The sequence below is a fragment of the Lissotriton vulgaris genome, chromosome 10 (assembly GCF_964263255.1).
Source record: "Lissotriton vulgaris chromosome 10, aLisVul1.2, whole genome shotgun sequence".
Classification (NCBI taxonomy): Eukaryota; Metazoa; Chordata; class Amphibia; order Caudata; family Salamandridae; genus Lissotriton; species Lissotriton vulgaris.
In genome coordinates, this window is record NC_141698.1 from 56,222,542 (window position 1) to 56,242,968 (window position 20,427).

A 20,427-nucleotide genomic window follows, 5' to 3' on the forward strand; every position below is an offset into this window, starting at 1 on the left:
TTAACTCCTCAATGGTTAGGACAGTGCAAATAGCAAAGCAGCAACTAATTCACTGTGCAAAATGGTGCAAAAAAGCTATAACGTGCAAACAGTATGATTCAAGATATGTATCAATATTATTAACAATATAAAACACCAATTTTGGGATAATATTGCTAAAATCATAAATAACATTAAAAATTCATCATATAGGTAAAAATAGTGCAAAAAGAGGCAACAAAATAAATTATCAGATACACTGTCAGAGTTATATATGTTGTTTCAGGAAAGAGATTAATTTCATTTTATACTTAATATTAGGGAATCTATATATTAAGATAGCATCACAAATATAACTTAACTAAGTATGCTTAATCAGCAGCAGAGGGGCGACACAGATATGTTATTAATTTGCTATAGTGAATAATCCAGATTGTATATGGGGAAATCAAGAAAGTTATCCATCTCTTCAGTATTATTCAACCCATTCAGCCATTTGCTGTCGAACTCCAAGATCATTTTAGTTTCGAGTTGTCTCAGCTGGTGCTCACGGATTCCACCCCTGCGCGTTTTGGGAACTGCCCCACCACAAAATATTTTAGACAGGCCACGTCATCGTTATGAATTCTTTTAAAATGACATGCCACTGGGTAAGTGGGGTCACTATGCAGGATAGTACGTAGATGCTGCAAAATCCTGGCATGCACCTGCAGCTTTGTGCTACCAATGTAGTTCAAGCCGCAGGTGCACGCCAGGACATATTCGGCAAAATCCGTTTTGCAATTAAAATTGCCTGAAATTGCCACCTCTCGTGTACTAAAAGGAGTTAGAGAATGAGTCGTATTAACTCCATATTTACAGGCTCTACAGCTGGTGCATTTTCAGAATCCATGTGCAGGTTGAAGTCACATTGTGTTCTGTCTGGTTTCTGGGCTATTTTTATCTAAAACTGCACCCATATTCTTGGCTCTCCTGAATGTAATAGTGGGAGTATTAGGTAGCCTGGGGTTGAGCGCTGCATCTGTTAACAAAATGGGCCAATTTTCTTTGCAGTGGCCCTGATCTTTCTTTCTTCACTACTAAATGTAGTTATCACTCTGGGGCATTCATTTGCAGTAATTACCTACCCTGTAGCCACCTGTATTTCTGCGCCAGAATCAATGGATTCCTTAGATTTAAAAAGGTTCTCTCTAGATCTTAGTTTGGCCTTGTCCATGGCCTGATGTAATGTTTTTATCAGTGTACCCTAGTGCTTTTAATCTTATAAGCATATCATTGAGGCATTGACCAAAATCCGTGGTGGAGCTACAGATACGTTTTAATCTCAATATCTTGCCGTACGGAATGCTGGCTATTAAATGCTTGGGACGCAGACTGGTGGCATTAAGCGTTGCATGAGCTTGTATGAAATTGTTTCTAATTTTTTTTTTGTTTGATGAGTCTTTTTACTTACGTTTCAGGCTGAAAGGAACAGAATCTTGAATGAGATGCAGTGGTACCCATCTGGGTAAGAGTCCCCTACTCGTCTCATTCCCTATTAATCTTGATATGGTGTATCACAGATAAAAATTGCAGTTAATTATTATTTTATTCAGTTGGAGAAGATTTTATTGTAGATGATTAGGTGTAATTCCTAGCTTACACTGTGTGGGTTTATGGTTTTTGAGATAATGAGAATAAGAGTATGGGAGGGCACTCAGGGGGGATCTCCAATATAATGTAATTAGACCAGATGGTACACGGTAACTAATCCATTTAACCCACTTAGGTTACAGATTGCGACTTTTACTATCTATGATTACACAATGGGTTGGAATATGTGATGGATCTGATTTTGGGTCACACCAGATACAAAAGCCCGCTTGGGCAGAGTTTCTTTTTTTTGAGTCTTGCTGATCTGAAAAACCAATGGGAGTAATATGAATTGGTCTAGCCTCTTTTTTAGATTCTTCTATCTCATACTACATATGATGACACATTGAGGATATTATTAGACAGGTCATATAAAGTGACGTTATAGTTAGGGATTGAAATGAGATAAGAACTAACATTTAATAAATTGAAGAGAAAAATTGAGAGAGAAAAAAAACATTCAACAATTATAATTTATTGAGCTAATCATAACTTGCGCTCAGCCAGACACTGCTTATGGCCTCACATATTACATCACTTATGGCATGCCAAGTTACATCATCATTAATAATATAACTCATGACATGATACTGCTGCTCACGTTGCTCCACAAGCCCTTGCATCATTTCAAAAAATAAAGTGGTTAGTAAAGGCCCTATAGCTATATACAGCATAGACTTACTTTGTGGACATGTGTTGGTGCACAGTATAATGGCATAAGGCATGGAGGCATCTATGGTTGTGTAGTTTGACAGTTATATGGTGCACCATTTACCGTAAAAAATAGGATGCAAGTAGTACTTCATGTTAAACAAGTTAAAGACTAAGCGTACCCAAGGTGCGTTTCAGAGGCATATTTCAAACAAAGTTGTGAATAAAAACCAATGTCTGTTACAAATCTGTGAGAAAAGCTGTGGCTTCTTTTGACAATAGCCTTTCCACTAGTGGATGTGTAGGCCCGTGCCCAATTTAAATAGTTGCAATACACTGCTATAGGCAGGTTCTGTGCAACAAGGATGTTTATAGCGTGTGGATGTTATTTCCCCAACTTCGCAATGATTTTTAGGCACTGCAGATTGTCGAATAATGTAGGATGAAAGCTTATCTACTTGCGTGGTTTAACTCATACCGGAGTTGTAGGCATTGCTCTAAAGTTTTAATCCACTGTGCTCATCTCAGGAATCTGTCTAGTTTATTTTAGCAAACGATGGAGGGCTGTCCATAGGGACAGACAGAACGTGTATTATCAGTGTCAAATTCATTATTTGTCGACCTTTGGACTTAAAATTGGGGGGGGGGGGGGGTCATGTTAAGTCTTTAAGAGGGTGATCCTGTTAAGGTTAAAACAGTATGAGCTCTTCTTTGGAGGATGGTCAACATTTAAATAGGGTGTACCACCAATAAACTCTATGGAGACATTTGTTGAGTGGGTGAATACTATTTAAAAAAAGAAGAAGAAAAAAAAAGGTAAAATCCACTAAACGTAGGTGACTTGACAAATTATGCTATACATCCGGCATTTATGTCCATTATCACTTGAATGGGGATGGAAAACTGAGCAGAAGTATAGTATGTTGAATCACCTCAACTCCAACATAAATATAGGATTCAGTCACAATGAGTGGATATTGTCATCACAGATGTCATCCAAAATGTCCACACCCTAGTCTATCCACAAATTCCATATGCTTCTCTGTTCAATCACCTTTACATTAGCGGCAGCAGAGTTCTTACCTTAATGGGTGGTCCCCCATTGTGCTTGACAACACTGTCAAGGTCTTCATGCACCCTGTCTAATAGCCAGAGAAGGAATTCTTGCGCGTCATGCTGGGAGTTCCCACGGTACTGCAGTGCATTCTTGGAAACCACCATCTGAATTTAAAAAACAAACAAACTATGTTCTACATGGGAGTTACCATTAAGCCGCCACAAATAATTTGAAGATTTTAAACAAACATCAACCATCTTTATTTGTTTACATGTTACAAGATATATGGGACTTTGGCGATGAGGTATCAGAGGGCCATGAAACCACCATCTGAATTTAAAAAACAAACAAACTATGTTCTACATGGGAGTTACCATTAAGCCGCCACAAATAATTTGTAGATTTTAAACAAACATCAACCATCTTTATTTGTTTACATGTTACAAGATATATGGGACTTTGGCGATGAGGTATCAGAGGGCCATGAAACCACCATCTGAATTTAAAAAACAAACAAACTATGTTCTACATGGGAGTTACCATTAAGCCGCCTCAAATAATTAGTAGATTTTAAACAAACATCAACCATCTTTATTTGTTTACATGTTACAAGATATATGGGACTTTGGCGATGAGGTATCAGAGGGCCATGAAGGAATAATAAATACAAAATGAATAGAGAACAGAGATAAGTTTAGAAAAAAAGGTTAACAGAAGAAATATTTCTGAGACCTGTTTCTATAGCATGGGTGCTCTCAAGAGTCTCAGATGTTTGTAACACGAGAGCCTAATCCCGGACATAGGTGGAGAAGGTTCTCCAATACCTCTGGTCTTCAATTTTTTAAAAAGAGAAAAAAAAGGAGGGGTACAGGCAATACTATCAGAATATAGTACTACACACAATAAAAAAATCATTAACAAGCACTGGCGTTGCCAATAGGTCTCGCAGTAGGAAAGTTGGAGCTATTACAATTGCAAATAATAATGCCTTTTATTTTTGTTTTCATTTTAAAAACATAAAGGGCTTTGTCATTTTCAAAACCAATAGCTCCAACTTTCCTACTGCGAGACCTATTGGCAACGGCAGTGCTTGTTTTAAGTAGCGAGGTGATTACTGGAGGGGAATCAGCAGGCAGCGCGAGAATAAATGTGTCCTTGCTTGTTAGAGGGAGAATGTATGGCTCATCAACACAAAGTAAATACTCGACTAAATGCCAAGAAACAAAACGGCTGTTTTTTAAAACTGTCATTTAATATATTAATTTAAATGATTCCTTCCTGAGGCCATACATAAAGCGAGTCATCAATCTCTATTACGGAGCATTTCTTTTCCCCGGACTTAATTGACATTGGTCTTGCGCCCAGGATTTTAAGCTCATTTGCTCAAGCACTCTTCAGTGTCATTGCTGAAGGTTTCTTGCGCTTGGAGCGGTTGGAGGGATGACGGACAGGGAAATGCCTTGACCTTCAAGGTGACCACCCACACTAGTGGGCTGACAGAGGCTGTCCTCACACCAAGAGCTGGCACCTTGCCGAGGTGGTACTCCCGGATGCTCATACACCAGGCAATGGAGGTGGCCAGTTAATACTAAGCACACTGTCCTTTGGGCAGACTGGGTGTGTATTTCCTACCCGACAGACGATTCTTAAAATTCCAGGAGTTAGTGGTCTATTGAAATTCAATTTGTAAACTTTACAGTAAATAGCAATTGATGTTGACTGCCAAAAAGTAAAACATATATTTGTGCAACTGCTTTTCATGGCAAAATATTGACCCTGTAGGGAGTATGTAACACCGCGAAGCCAACCATATCACCTTGCTGAATACGCCACATGAAACAGCGAAGGGCGAGCAAGCAGAAACAAAATTTAACAGTGAAAAAGTAAAACGGGGAAATAACAACAAAGCAATCAAGTCACAGGTGAGTCATCAAAGCATTAAACATTATTAGAGTGCAATAATGAAATAAATAGCCCATTTGTGGGGACATTGTTTGTTGGTGCTGAACAATGAATGTCTATGCATCTTTTTACTTTCTTTTCAGAGCAACAGCCTCAACATCCCGGGGTCTCTCAGTCTGCAGCACTAAGAGCGCGTGCCACGTCTCTGCTCTGAGAACACACAGAAAGTCAAACCTCGCGTCCAGAATCAAAAGTATCAGGTGATAGATAGGGAATAGGAAGAGGTGAAACCGCAGCAAGAGAGGAAGAAACAAAGGCACACCGAGCGGGCCCTTTTCTGATACATTCAAAAAGAAGGTGACATATGCAGGGGAAAAAAATGACAAAAGGAAACCAGAGATGCGGCTCTTTAGGGAAAGTTTCCTCACTCAGAGTATACAATGGCAATTTTAAAGCCGTACCGCCTCGGTGAAAAGTACGCTGGGTTTGTGTTTTCCCCGTTTAACTAACCTCACAATTAAACTCACAAAGCCCTTTCTCTCGCATTCCGAGGACTCCACGCCCACCCCAAAAAATAGAGAGGCGAGGGGTGTGATTTTTCTGTAAGTGTTTTGTGCGGTTTCGGAAAGAAAGGCTCTCGTTTTACAATCTAACCAGATTCTGTTTTCAGCCCCGAAGTGGGAGCTCGTTTTACCTGCAGACTGGAACCCCACCATGGCGGGGGCACTTTGGAGGCCGGCTTTTGTAGCGGCGAGAGCTGGCGGCGTCTGTGCCACGGGGCATTGGCAAAAGGTTGCGAAAATGTGGGCACCGTTCCTAGGAAGAGCGGCGCACTGTTTAACTCTTTCACCCTAGAAAAAGGGAATGGATCTATCTGGGCAATTTTGAGTCTGATTTTAACCCGCCGGTGATAACCCGGGCAGGTTATTGCGAATGTTGCAGTAGTATTCTACAAACATTTACGGTCCTTTTGCAACAAGTAATACAGAGGCAGCGGAGAAAGTGTGGGGAGGCAGGTGAAAGACAGTCTGTTAAAAGACAAAGTAAGAGGCACTGGGCAGGAAGACAGTTGCGAGGTGATAGAAACAATGAGAGAGACAACTCAGATAGAAGGGAACACAGGCGTTAGAGAGAGGCAGAGACAAGTTAGACTGAACTGTCTGTTCAGAGAGTGGGTTGGTGGATAGGTAAACAAGACGGAGGGAAGGCAGAGAAGGGGAGGGGGGGGGAGGAGAAATGAGACACGGTGTGAAGCAGCAGGGGCCTTTGAAGTGAAGCTAAGCTTCACTTCAAAGGTGTGGGAGGAGTGCTGCTACGGCCTGGGGGTAGCTGGTTGGGGAGGGGGGGGGGGGGGGAGAAATGCAAGTTTATGGCCCAAAAGCGCGTGCCTGTGGCCACGTGAACTCGAAGAAAACCGCAGCAAAAAGCCTGTGGTTTCACGAGGATTTGGAGCACTTGAAATCTCGCTCCCTCAATGCGCTTGCGCGCATTGTAGGTCACGAGACCTAAAAATGCAATAGGTCTCGCCTTTGATTAAGTTAAAGCCATTTGCTTTGCTAATAGTATTGTACAGCAAAGCAAATGGCTTTCACTTAATGAAAGGCGAGACCTATTGCATTTGTAATGCTGGTTTTACTTTTGTTGCATGGTGAACGGATCCAGTCCCCGGGGGAATTTTTAGAGCTTCTCACAGTGTTTTTGCGGTGGGGTGTCCCCAGGGCTTTACGTGGGATGAAAAAGCAAGTCATTTTTAAGGTTCAGCAAAGTGTAGTGTGATAGGATAGTAAGGATTATTTTGGGTTCGCGGAAGGGTAGCATTAATGGGTGGCAACGATTTTTAGATTTTAGGGATGGGCAGCCCTAAGTGGTAGGTAGGGGGGGGTTTGGAGTCATGGAAGGGATTTAAGGATGGTTAGCATTAAGGGGTAGTAAGGATGTTTATAGTGTAGGGATGGTTAGTGTTACAGGGTAGTATGTTTTGTGGTTGAGGGAAGGCTAGCGCTATGGGATAGTATGGGTTTTTTAAGGTTTAGGCAAGCACTAAGAACAGTAAGGGTTTCTTGGAATCATCGATCAGTAGCGTTAAGGGGCAGAAAGGATGTTTTAGGGTTTAGGGAGGAGTAGCATTGGGTGCAGGAAGAGGCTTTTAGGGTTAAGAGAAGGGCAGTGTTAAAGGGTAATAAGGGTTTTCAGGGAATGGTAAAATTAAGCGATATTAAGGGGTTTGTATGGTTTAGGAAGGAATCGTCATATGTGTTGTAGGATTCAGTGAAGGGTAGTTGCAAGGGGCAATAATGTTCATTTTTAGATGGTTTATTGATGTGTAGCATTAAGTGGTATTAATGAGTTTTTAGAGTTTAGGGAAGGGTCGCATTAAGGGGACTGAAGGATTAGAAAACGGTAACATTAAGGGGCAGTAAGGATTATTTAGGGTTAGAAGTGAAGCAATGTTGTTACACAACAGCTAGACTTGATAAAGAGCTCCGAGAACCTGATTACAGATAATTCCAGATCTTGGATGGTAAGCACTTTGTGTGGGAGCACACAACTTGTGCCGAATACAAACATGTGCTTCTGTCCACCAACATAAGTGTAGAGCCAAAGTCCCTTTGAATAATAATTCTGAAAGCTCTTTTCAGGTTGAGAATCGAAGATTTAGTGTGACCTGCACGGTCAAAACAGACCTAATAAACCAACATTACCAAGCATTACCCAAATGCCCTGGCACCTCTACCAAAGAAAAGAGTAGTGGGAAAAGGAGCTAGTATGGAGAACGAAAGGTAGATTTGTATAGAAAGAGGGGGAGAAAGGTCTAAAAAGATGACGAGAAAGAATGGTGGTTACAGAGGGGGAGTGAAAAGGGAGAGAGAATAAAGAATAAAAATAGAGGGGAGTTGAGAAAAAGTGGTAGGAGAACAGAGTTATGGGTGAAGGGGTTGTAAGAAAATCAAGTGGTGAACAGAGGACTGAACAGGGTGGGCTAAACGGACGGAAGGTGGATGGGGAGAGAAACATAAATGGGGAGGGGGATGGCTGGGTTGCAGGTACTGTGAGAGAAACTAACAGACACTAGACTCCGGTCTGCAACATGCTGCGACTGAGGGTCCGACCAGTTAATGATCGCTGAGAAACAAGGCCGAGCACTCCGGACTGCGTGACCTCCTGAAAAACATGAAGATGCCGAGAGTGACTAAAGGGTACATCGGTTGTGTCTGTGAGAAAATGAGGAGTTGTTCGGGCAATAAAAACTGGAAACTAGGGGGGAGGTGGGGGGAAACCACGAAAGGCATTGACTGATTAAGTTGCGGCTTACCTGTGCAAATGCTCTGAAGGCATTAAGGAACATTGTTAAACAACAACACACGCAAATACAAAAATATCACTCACCGGTACCTTGACCTTACACCGAAGTTATCGCCCGCTTTCCTACACCGAAGGTCGTGTGTGTGATACCAAACGCTGAACGTACTACCCTGGTGACGTCCTGACTGTAGTGCTGGAGTAAGGACAGCCCTCTGACTCCTGGGAAGTTTGCTTTCGGATAGGAAGGAAGGAGCGGATGAAAAAGATGGTGGCGGCCTGTCCAGATGGGTCGTCCGAAAAGTGGACAAGGAGGTAACCCAAAAGCCCGCTCCCAAATCACGCGCCATCGTTTAACAAACGATGACGCGAGACAATGGAAAAGAGGGGTGGGGCTCCAAGTACACTTCTGGAATCGTATTGATTACAAAAGGCACCCGCATGGTGAGAGCAACGCATGAACGCTGCTAACGCCATGTGAAACCTAAAAAGTAGGCAACTACCTAGATAACGCAGGTCTGACATTTTCTTTCAACGACCTGCGTCCTCGATAGAACGTCCATCTGGGGTAACCCAGATACCATGCGAGGATAGTTGCAACAGAAGTATCTAAGCAATCTACAGAAGGATAGGTAAAGTATACAACTGCAAATGACCAAGAAAACAGTAATGGTTTATCAACCGGAGTGCCGGACACAGCCCTATCACTTGAGACACATAGTGCCCTGAGCCTCTTCCAATTATTTAATAAAGCCGCGACTATGAAAACACTACTCGCGTCTTCATGGATGCTGCCTCTCTACAGACCAGCTCTCTTGCCCTCTCCAGGCTTATGATGACAGGTGGAGGGGAGGGCTGGGTCACAGTCCATCTACAGAGTGATGTTCAAAAATGAAGGCCCTCTGTAGGTCTGGATTGCACAGGTGCGAGGGCGTACTTTAGCTTTGTCCTCTCACAAAAGCATAGTCCATAACATTTGGTAGATCTACTCAGGTAGCACAGCTTATCTGCTAACAAGCATTTACAATGCAATGGTTTTGCCTTTGTTAAAGTTAGAGCTATTGGCATTGCTCTTGACATTATTTTTCTTTATGTTTTTTTAAACATAAATAAATGTCATTGTCATTTACAATGCCAATAGCTTATTCTCTCGCAAATGACACACACAAACACCCACAGAGAGCCCCCCCACACACAGAGCCCCCCCACACACACACACCCACACAGAGCCCCCCCCCACACACCCACCCAGAGCCACACACACACCCAGAGCCACACACACACCCAGATCCACACACACACACCCACACACCCAGAGCCACACACACACCCACACACCCAGAGCCACACACACCCACACACCCAGAGCCACACACCCAGAGCCACACACACCCAGAGCCACACACACCCACACACCCAGAACAACCAAGGTCAGCCTCTTGTGCCAAAGAAATGGCTAGGAAGGACACAATTTCAGATTCTCGCGTTTGTAACTCATTTACAGAGGTCCCAGCACTTCTAGACATCTGCGTGCTTCGTGCCATAACTTTAAGTGGACTTCTGGTTTGAGGTGTAGGGCAACACCCGTAGTCAGACAGTTTTTACCAGTTTTATTAGACAGACCTTCCTAGCAGGCTGAAAGCCCCATTACAGATCTGTGATGGTCATGTTAGCGCTACACCTTGAACCATGAACCGAAGAACACAGATGCATGGCCTGAGGGTGGGAATACAGAGGACGCTGCCTACGACCTTCCAGATAAGGGGCTCTTGCAGAAAAAACATTGATTGGAAGGTCTGTAGGATGGAACTGTACAAATATAGCACATACTTCCCGGAGAAACAAAGGGCTCTACCATACAGTAAACTCGAGATTCCCTGATTAGACATTACTTCTAAGCTGGTGGTTAAGTAGTGTCAGACTCGTATGTATCAGGCATGGGAAAAGACATGCAGCGGGCTTCCTTGAAAGCAACACAATGTGATGTCCTGCACAGTAGTGCAATCCTTTGACACTGAAAGTTATTGTTTGAACCCACCTTTCATATTAAATACGACAGACTATGCCCATTCAGTTTTTGACCTCGCAGCAGTGACCGTTCTCTCGTACTTGCACTTTCACAATAAATGTACAGTAGCCTTTTTGAACATTGCTAATAATGGGCACTGCAGTACGGAAATAAAGAGACCAGTGCGAAATGGTAGTATGCCCTTACTGAAAGTAATGATTATGTGCATTAAAACCACCGCTATTAGACCTAAACGCACTGGTGCTATAATTATTTCAACCCAAAATAGAATTGGCAACACTTCTCTTATCTTCCTCCACTAACTACCAGGGTACATCATACTTACTCAGAAACATAAAGCATGGATTGGAGATGTCATGATCATACACTCCTTGGCCTCTCACACTGAGACATCTAACAAGTAATACGAACGGCAACAAAATTATAGCAGTGTACAGTGAAAGGTTGCCCAACAGCGCTGAAAGCACCACCTGCAGGCACGTGCTTGCGACCCTGACACCACCTGAAGCCACGCGGGGGCGCTTGCACCATAAATGGCAGTGCACTCATTGGAGGCAGACTGCATGACTACAGTTCTCAGTAACAGAGGGCAGGCAGGCACTGCAGCCGCTCAGAAGATGATTTCATTGATATGATCATTCAAGACTGCTCGCCAGCTTAAAAAGCACATTTTATAGCATAGCAAGTGCAACTGGGAGAATTTACTGTCACCCAGTCTCAGGCGATTACTGCTTTTGTGAGCCTGGCAAGCTGGAGCCGCAGCAACAGGCAGGCCCTGCCACACTCACCAGCCCGGCTGCAGGTTTTCATTGCAGCATAAACCTCACAGGACAATGTAGAAACTACTTAAATTAATGCAGGATTTAACAGAAAATATTGAACATTGGACAGAGAGTGTCCGCCTACACAACAACAAGAAACAACAGCCGCTACTCTTAAGATGTGCAATGAAAACCTAACAAAATACCAGATAACGTCAGCTTTATGCGTGGTCGCAATGCATCCAGGGGAAACATGTTTGTATACTTCAAATTACGCAGTGTTGCTGCGTGGAATGCGATGAAAGTCATGCTCTGTTTGCATGACATATGTGCAGAATCTGCAGGTGCTCCTTAAAACACATTTTACTCCTTGAATGCTTCCCTTGAGCTACCTCGGCAAAGACATTGCAACCCAGTTTGAAACTCTGGTATTCAAGGCAGCATGTAGTGCCTGGAAGTGAGTCAACTAAGCTATGTATCAGGACGTTTACTGAAGCCTGAAAGTGCAACACTGCTCTACAAACCTACTCACTGTACTGGGTCGCTGTGGTGTGGGCACTGTTTCAGCCTATTGCTTGGTGGTTGTGGTGCTGTTATAAATCAAAGGACAATGGAGTGACAGTTCGGTTTCACTAACTCATAGTGCTGTGTATGTAAGAGTTATATCACAGCTGTGAGAGAAGTGTTTCTCATCAAATTACAGTGAGGAGCAGGCCTGACAGTGAATCTGTGGGTGAGATGCACATTTTGCTAGTGTTTAAAACAAATCTTGCATGACACCCGTACATTGCTAGTAATTTGACAGGTGTGCATTGTATAAAATAAATTGTCTGTTTTGGTGCTAAATTGAAGTGAATATTTTTTTGTCTTTTTTACAGCGTTTTTTAGTAGGGGAAAGACACGCTGATCTACATTTTCTCCTTCCTTCATTTAGCAGTGAGTTGGTGTGCTGCTTTGCGCTGATGGGTGACTGTATGTGTTTTCAACCAAGGTGCACAGTTGTTGATTAAAATGTGAACCTCATACATGTAAATGCCCCCGTCTTGTCAGTGAGCTGCTAATTGCTCTGTCAGTGCACCAGGCCCAGCTGTAACGCAGAGAGTCACCCCCTGCAGGTCGCAGCATGTGCCTCAGCGTTTTTACAAAACCGTTTACACAGGTTCAGACTAAGATTATCTGCGGTCCTGCCCTCGAACCTGGCTCAATATTTACTTATGGGGCTGGACGCCCCTACAGTCCACTCTTGCCTCGCACCCAGTTAAACTATTTGAAACTCGGGTGCAGGAAGGAACGATCGGCACTCCAAGCCAGTGTGACCTCGAGGGAGGACTTCCCCGAGAGGCAGAAACTGCGTCATTTACATCAACAGTGACCAGCGTTTCACGAGAGAAGCCAACAGGCAGGGGCTCCCATCGCTGCCTGCATCTTCGAGTGGCTTCCCGTCTGCTGGGTAGCTGGGGGGAAGAGTTATTTATTTGTGTCGTACGAGGGCAGGCATGCTAACAGCAACAAGATGCATTAGGAATCACTGTGACCAGAGTCTGGAGTCCAACCACGCAACAGGTGCAGCTGCCCAACAGGCCGTTAGTTGATTTTCTTGCGGCACGATGTTGGGCCTGACCCTCTCACTTACCCCAGGGTCAACCAATCAGGAGGAGAAACGGACATGCAGCGGTCCACAGGGTGGCTCAGTCTTCTCTCAGAGCATCGAACGAGCGAGGAGCGAGGAGGCGGAGGCGAGGAGCAGGGGAGCAAAGGCCAGCAGAGGAGCAGAGGAGCCGAGGCAAGGAGCTGAGGAGCCGAGGAGAGGTGGGGAGAGGAGGACACCATCTCACTCACCTTCGCTTTTAGTGAGAAGCGACTCAGCATCCAGCCTTTAGCCTCCAGACTCCTGCTGCCTGCCTGCGTGTATTCGGCGGCGGGGGAAGCTCCGTGTTCCTGCAGCCTGCAACGAGAGAGGACACGGACGGCGGGAGGGGACACGGGGGGTCGGGAGGGGACACGGACGGCAAAGCACTCACGCAAGCAGGAAAGGTTGCCGGCTCAATGCCGGGACAGATTCGGGGGCGTTCCCGGCGTCGCGTGACGTCGGCAAAAGCCAAAGAATCTCGGGAACGCCCCCGTGTCTGGTCCGGCATTGACGGACAGGCCCCTCGTCCAATGGCAAGGCTCCGTTTACGGAGCCAGCCAATCAATGACGAGGGCCGACCCAAAGCCACACACACAACTCAAGAGGTTTTTTGGCACATGCGCAAAGCGCATGGCCAGTCAAAACCTAAAAAGGGGCTGTCAGGGGTCACGCCAATGCATCCATGAGGCCAATGAGGCTCTAAAAAGAGTACCCAGGGTAGGTTCAAGAGATCTGCCTGGGGGCCCGATAGGGCTGTGCTTCCATTCCTATCAAGAAGCTACAGGAGGGGTTGAGGTGGGTCTTCCCCTTTTAAAAGCTGGTCCTGCTGCTCTGTCTGGCTCCTGGTTGAGAATCATGCCATGCTAGTTCTAATGCCCAGTGTGATTCTACTCTGCTGCTAGAAAGACCTGAAAGCACAAGAAGGAATGTGTGTGTTTGTGTGTATACACACACACCTATATACACACACACACAAACACTGGAGATATATATATATATATATATATCAGTCCATGAGGAAGGGGCGTTTGTTGGCCCCGAAACGCGTCAGACTATTTTTAACTTAAGGGAACCTGTGAACATTACAGAGGAGCCAAACACAGACGGGAGGGTCGGATGAAGCGGTGAGCCCTCCCGAAGCGCTTGCGCAATTTGTTCTACTATATTCAGGCGGCCAGCCGTGGTCGTGGAAGGAGCTCCACTCTGATGGCGGAACATGTATCCTGTCCTAAGAGACTGAGCCAAGATCAAACACACTTGCCTGTCAGCGCAACATCCATTTGAATATAACGTGATACCAGCTTCCCTCCCATCCTACTTAAGGATTTTAATGAAAGTGCAGACACGCCAACCTATTGAAGGTCATTATTTTCTTTCTCTTCACAGGACTACGTCAACCATGAGTCCCGGTGTTGCCAAACTCCACCCACTTAGGGAGGACGACGCCAGCTGTTCAAACAAAAACGCGTTTGACTAGCGTGAAGAGAACATGGTGTTGAACTGCACACAGTCCATGAGGAAGGGGCGTTTGTTGGCCCCGAAACGCGTCGGACTCAATTTAACTCGAGGGAACCTGTGAACATTACAGAGGAGCCAAACACAGACCGGAGGGTCGGATGAAGCGGTGAGCCCTCCCGAAGTGCTTGCGCAACTTTCTATAATAATAATATATATATATATATATATATATATATATATATATATATATATATATATATATATATATGTGTTCGTGAATGAGATTGGGTGAGGGTGAAACAGAGCAACTACGTGTTAGTGGGGGTTAATGGGAGCGAAAGTCAGAGAATCAATGAGTGAAAGTAGGAGAGCGAGAAATAATAAATTAAAGTGTTAGGGTCAGTGAAGGAGTTAGAAGGAGTGAGTGTGGGGGGCAGTGAGTCAGTGGTGTAAATATCAATAGTGCAGCATGTGCTGTTTAACCTTTTCCATGCTCATGACAAGGCCAGCTCGTCATGAGACACAGTGGAGCTGTGCTTATGACGAGTTGACCTTGTCATGATCCATGGAGTATTCTAATTTCCAGCGCACAGCGGGAAAACCCCTTAGCAGCCAAGGTGTTAAATAGGTCCAAACTTCTTAGAGGCTTACTGAACCCTCCTTTTTAAAGCTGCACCCCTCTATACCAGTTTAAAGCAGACACCCTGTAAGCCAGCAGCTTTGAGTGAGAGTCAGTGAGTGTAAAAGTTTAAGAGTACTGGTATCAGTAAGAGTCATCAGTACATTTTCTTGTGAGTGGAAGGGATTATGATAATGAAACAAAATTAGTGAATAAGAGTGTTCATTAGCGTGTGTTACGCTTTTGAGTCTGCCGCTGGCCATGGCATACTTAATAGAATTCTTGGCTTAGGGTGTCAGATTGCCGAGAACCAAGCCATGAGAAAAAGCTGGTTCTGTGCAACACACAGGAAGTAATTTTTTGCATATTGGTCACTCATGGACGATATAGTAAATGCAAATTGCTCGCAAGAGTTTTTTTTTTAGTGTATATTGAATTTAAGAATAATTTGAAAACAGGAAATTGATCAAGCTTGACTGACAGTAATTTTGTGATCAACTCAAATTAATTAAAGAACCTGTTTTGAATCTGAATTCACATTCATAGCTTTGACAAAGTGATAACAACTCACTATAGAAAATGCTACACGGGAAATAGTTTTCTGAAAAAAGTTTATGTATCAAATTTCATATCATGGGGTACAATTTGTTAAAAAAAACAGTAAAGAATAATCAGTAATGTACACGTGGACAAGACATAAATAAATTGTTCTTTTAAATCCACTTGCGTTGTAGTCCACTCTTATTCATGTTTAAACACAACAAAACAATGTCACTGTAACCAAAGATAATGTTGTGTAGAATTTAATCAGACATAAAAAAAAGAAGAAGAGATGTGGACTGATGTGTCGACGTTTCGGCCTTATTGTTGATTAATCCTCAAGGCCATCCTCAGGACTTGGGTAATTCCCCTAGAGTGACTGAGCCACGCCGAAGGAATCAATTACCAAAGTTTGCAATGGGGCAGTGAACAAAACTACTCTCCAATATCAAAGTGCAATTTGAAACAGACAGGCACGGTTTACTTAAAAGCAATAGAGGTACCGTACCAACACAAATAACCGAAGCAATCCATTGAGAGACCGAAGGGGGTCTATCTTTACTTAAGATTGAAAGTCCTGAGGATGGCCTTGAGGATTAATCAACAATAAGGCCGAAACGTCGACACATCAGTCCACATCTCTTCTTTTTTTATGTCTGATTAAGTTCTACACAACATTATCTTTGGTTAGTGACATTAAGGTGTTTACACAGTGGGTGTGGCTGCTCTCGGATGGTCAGCCCGGGTCACACCCAACAGCTACCCACCGGCTCTCTCTCGTCTGCAGCTCTAATAAATGCCTGAAGATGGCAGATATGAAGATTTATATCAGGAAGAGCACAGGCTTACTTGCACTCTAGCACAGGAAGTCCAGCGAGGGCCGGCAGTCTCCGTCAACCTGTTTCTCAGCGCCGCGCGCCCCTCTGCAAACTCCCGCTGCATTCCACGAGGCGCGCGCACTCCTAAAAACGAAACCTATCGTGGAGGCGGGACTTCAGTCTTGTGCGCGAGACCCGCGCCCACGGAGTGCCTGGTCCGAGGAGCAGTGGTGACGCGGGGTTACCATGCCAGAGAGAGAGCCCCGCGGAGGCTGCAGATGTGCGGAGTGGCGGTAAGTGGCACTTACTTGTAGGGGGGGGGGGCGGCAGGGGGGTTGTCGGTGCGCTTGTGTGTGTATGTGTGCGTGCATGTGTGTATGTGTGTATGTGTGCGACGATGGGGAGGTGTCTCTGTATGTGTGCATGTGCGCTCGTGTGTGCGCGCATGCGTGTAGGGGGGGTGTGTGCATGTGCGCTTGTGTGTGCGCATGCGTGCAGGGGGGGTGTGTGTGCATGTGCGCGTGTGTGTGCGCATGCGTGCAGGGAGGGTGTGTGCGTGTGCGTGCATGTGCGCTTGTGTGTGTGCGCATGCGTGCAGGGGGGTGTGTTTGTGTGTGTGCACCCATGCGTGCAGGGGGGTGTGTGTGTGTGCGCATGTGTGTGTGCGTGCGCATGCGTGCAGGGGGGGGGTGCGCATGTGTGTGTGCGCATGCGTGCAGGGGAGGTGTGCGCGCGCATGTGTGTGTGTGTGCGCATGCGTGCAGGGGGGGTGTGCGTGTGTGTGTGTGTGTGTGTGTGTGTGTGTGTGTGTGTGTGTGTGTGTGTGTGTGTGTGTGTGTGTTGGAGCTTTCCAGGAGACAGCCACAGCGTTCGCGCGCGGCCCGCTCCAATCGCCGATTTTGTGATACGCATGGCCAGCTTCTGTCAAGCTGTGTCGCTGACTATAGGTCTCTGGCGAGACTGAGGTTAAACGCTGCGAGACCTAAAAAGGAATGAGGTCGTGATAAGCATCAGCCTCTTGTCACCAGGAGTTGAGAGGCCTGCACACAGTCAGTATTGAAGAAGAAAAAATAAGTGTTTTCATGACCACTGCTAAGCAAAGTCTTGTGTACAGAGGTCAAAGACATTATGTGTGGATTCACACGTGGCAGGGCTAATCTTAAATGCCCCTCTTGATGAACCACTAATGATACGCGCTTTCTACATCCTATGTCTTTTTTGCACTGTTATGTGAATATTAAACTTAATAATGCAGTACTTTACTCCATTTTTTTCACGATTCTCAGGCGGGAGAATCCCTTTGAACCACCTAGACAAGATCGGCTTGCTTTGTTTAATCACTTACCGGAACTAATGGCAAGAACCCTACCAATTTCAGAGTTCGCCAGCCATCCCTAAAGTAAGCTCAAGATTCACAAGAGGATTTGGAAACAGATACTCTTTAAAGACCCAACATTAGGAAAGGTAAAAGCAAGATTCATCAGTGTGAAATATTAAAGAGTCATGTTTATTCAGTACACTGCATACCCAAGAGGAAAGTTGTATGGAAAGCAGCAGCACACTAGCGCTGCCGAATGAGCTGCAGAGAATATTCCTTAAGTTTCCGAAAAGACGGTGAGGAAAACACTGAATTTGCTCAAATTCAATGACATCACTAGACTAAAATGATAGCGAGAGAATCCATCCTTTCCACTTTCAAATCTAAATCTCAGGCACTTGATACCCCTGACTACCCAGTTCCCGAAAGCTCCTGGTGACTTAAAGTTCACGAACAAATGAGTATCAATGCAGCATGGTGTAACACGGTAAAGATGGAGAACAAGTTCTTGCAGATCTGAGCTACCTATAGGAATGGCAGGCAGAACCCATGGCTAAGCTAAGTGTAACTGATGTGTGTTGGGATGCTATTTACATGTTATTATGCTGTGTCTCTTTAATAGCCACGTGCTTTCTTCCCGAGCGATGTTGAGCTCGTGCCTTCTGTTCTGAATGTTATTGTAGAATTCCCGGAACGGCAGTTGCTGCCGGGAGAGCTGGACACTGGACGTGATTAAAGGGAGATCATCTACATCACGGTTTATGTCTCTTCCTTTCACTGGCAACGAGGGTCCAGTGCTTAGTCTCTCCTCCGAGTTGCTTTTCGTCTGATTTAATGGACGAAGCAACCGTGACGTCGGAGTTTTATTACAATCTACTGGATGCTTAAGGAATCTCTGAAGCGGCACAACGTTCACGCATTCTCGCTGGTGTGATTTATTGGGTGCCGTGAGTTTATAAAAACTTCCTCTTTTCTTTCCTTTAGAAAGTTTTGCCGTATTACAATTTCTTGTGCCTAAGCGCCAGCTCTGCTCCTCTCGAGCCAACGCGCGATCTCTGCTCGTCATTCCTGTTCCACTGCGCGCTGTCATTCTCCTTCTGCTCTCGCTCTGTGTTGGGAGCGCATTGTGACGTTTGCTGTCACTGCACTTGTGAGCGGAACTTGACGCGCATAATTCTGCTTTGTGACGTGCATTCTTCTGCTATTCTGAGCAGATTATGATGCGTTTAGGGGCATAAACTGGCATGCACATTGTGTTTTCATCGTGGAATTCTATGAATACATGCACTAACTTTCAAAAAAAAAAAAAGAAAAAAAGAGGAATTCAGGCACTTTGACTAACATTTTCTTGGAAATATTGTTATTTTTGGATCTTCTTCTTAGGGTTTTGTGGCAGCAACTCACCCACGCAAATGGAAAAGGTAGCCTCGCCACCTCCCTTTTTGCAGTCTTCTGGTCCTCCTCCTATGCCCTGGAAGCAGTGGAAAGCCACGTTTGAGGCCTACATTGAAGCCATTGATGGCGATACCTTCACCTCTAAAAAGAAGAAGGCGTTATTAGTGTACAATTTGGGACCTGAAGGAAGGTCCATTCTTGAAGCTTTACCGCTTGAAGAAGTGAGAATATCTGTTTCAGGGGATGACGGTGATGCACAAGTAATTGACGAGTATGCTTCTCTTATCAAAACTTTGGACAAAAGATTTAGTCATAAGTTTTTGCAACGTGCGCAAATGCCCAGAGAGTCTATTGACGATTTCGTTGCAGCTTTGAGGATTTTGGAAGTTAATTGCAATTACAGAGAATTTAAAAATGAAATTATTAGGGATCAGTTAATTGAACGCACTTGTGACAGGAAGGTGCGTGAAAAACTTTTATCTTCTGGTGATCCTGACTTAGAAACTGCCTTGATCTTGGCCAAATCAGTTGAGCATTCCCAGTTTTGCATGAAGGAGATGAGTACTCCTGCGTCAACTCCTGCGCCGACTGCTGTGGTTTCAGCGGAGTCTTCTGAAATCAATGCTGTCACCACTAAAGCGGCCATTAAGACTTCCCAGCAGAGGACATCCAATACTAATTCTCCTCGTTTTTCTTCATCTGTTGCCACGAAGCCCACCAATACTACTCAAGGCTTATCTTGTTATCGATGTGGGAGTAGATCTCATTTGGGAAACTTCAAATTTTGCTTTGCTGCTAATGAATCTTGCTTCAAATGAGGGAAGAAAGGTCATCTAGCAGTATGTGCAAGGCCACAGGTGTACAAAAGGGGTCTTCACACATGGTGAAGAGTATTGATGAACGGCAGTATGTTGTTGATGATGATGATGATGAGTATCATGAGTTGTTGATGTTGTCTGCTTCTCCCATGGATGCGGATGGTGTTGTTGAAATAGCTTTTATGGATGGGTCTCGTAGGAGGAAATCCCCGACTTGTTCTATTAATGTGAATGGTATTTGTATCAAATTTCTGGCGGACTCAGGTTCTCCTTTCTCCATAGTCAATGTTAATGATTTAGACATTCTTGGTAGAGTTCTTTTGTCTCAGTCCTTTATTAAAATGTTTGCGTATGGGGGCAAAAGAGTAGAGGTATTAGGAAAGTTTAGAGGTGAGCTTGAGTACAAAGGTGATTTCACGTCTTCTACTATTTATGTTGTCAAAGATGGTACAAATTTGCTGGGTTGGCATGAACAGGGTGAGCTTGGCATGATCCTTGATCCAAACCATGAGGACATGGT

The 20,427-nt window shown here is 44.6% G+C and overlaps 1 protein-coding gene across 1 annotated transcript in view; it reads right to left on the reverse strand.

The window, feature by feature from the left end:
* The window catches only part of USP31 (ubiquitin specific peptidase 31), a 194,813-nt gene that overhangs the window by 153,992 nt on the left and 20,394 nt on the right, over positions 1-20,427 (reverse strand). The window contains exon 2 of the mRNA XM_086940436.1: positions 3,346-3,483. Coding sequence (XP_086796562.1) covers positions 3,346-3,483 — 138 coding nt within the window. The remainder of the gene's footprint in view (positions 1-3,345; positions 3,484-20,427) is intronic.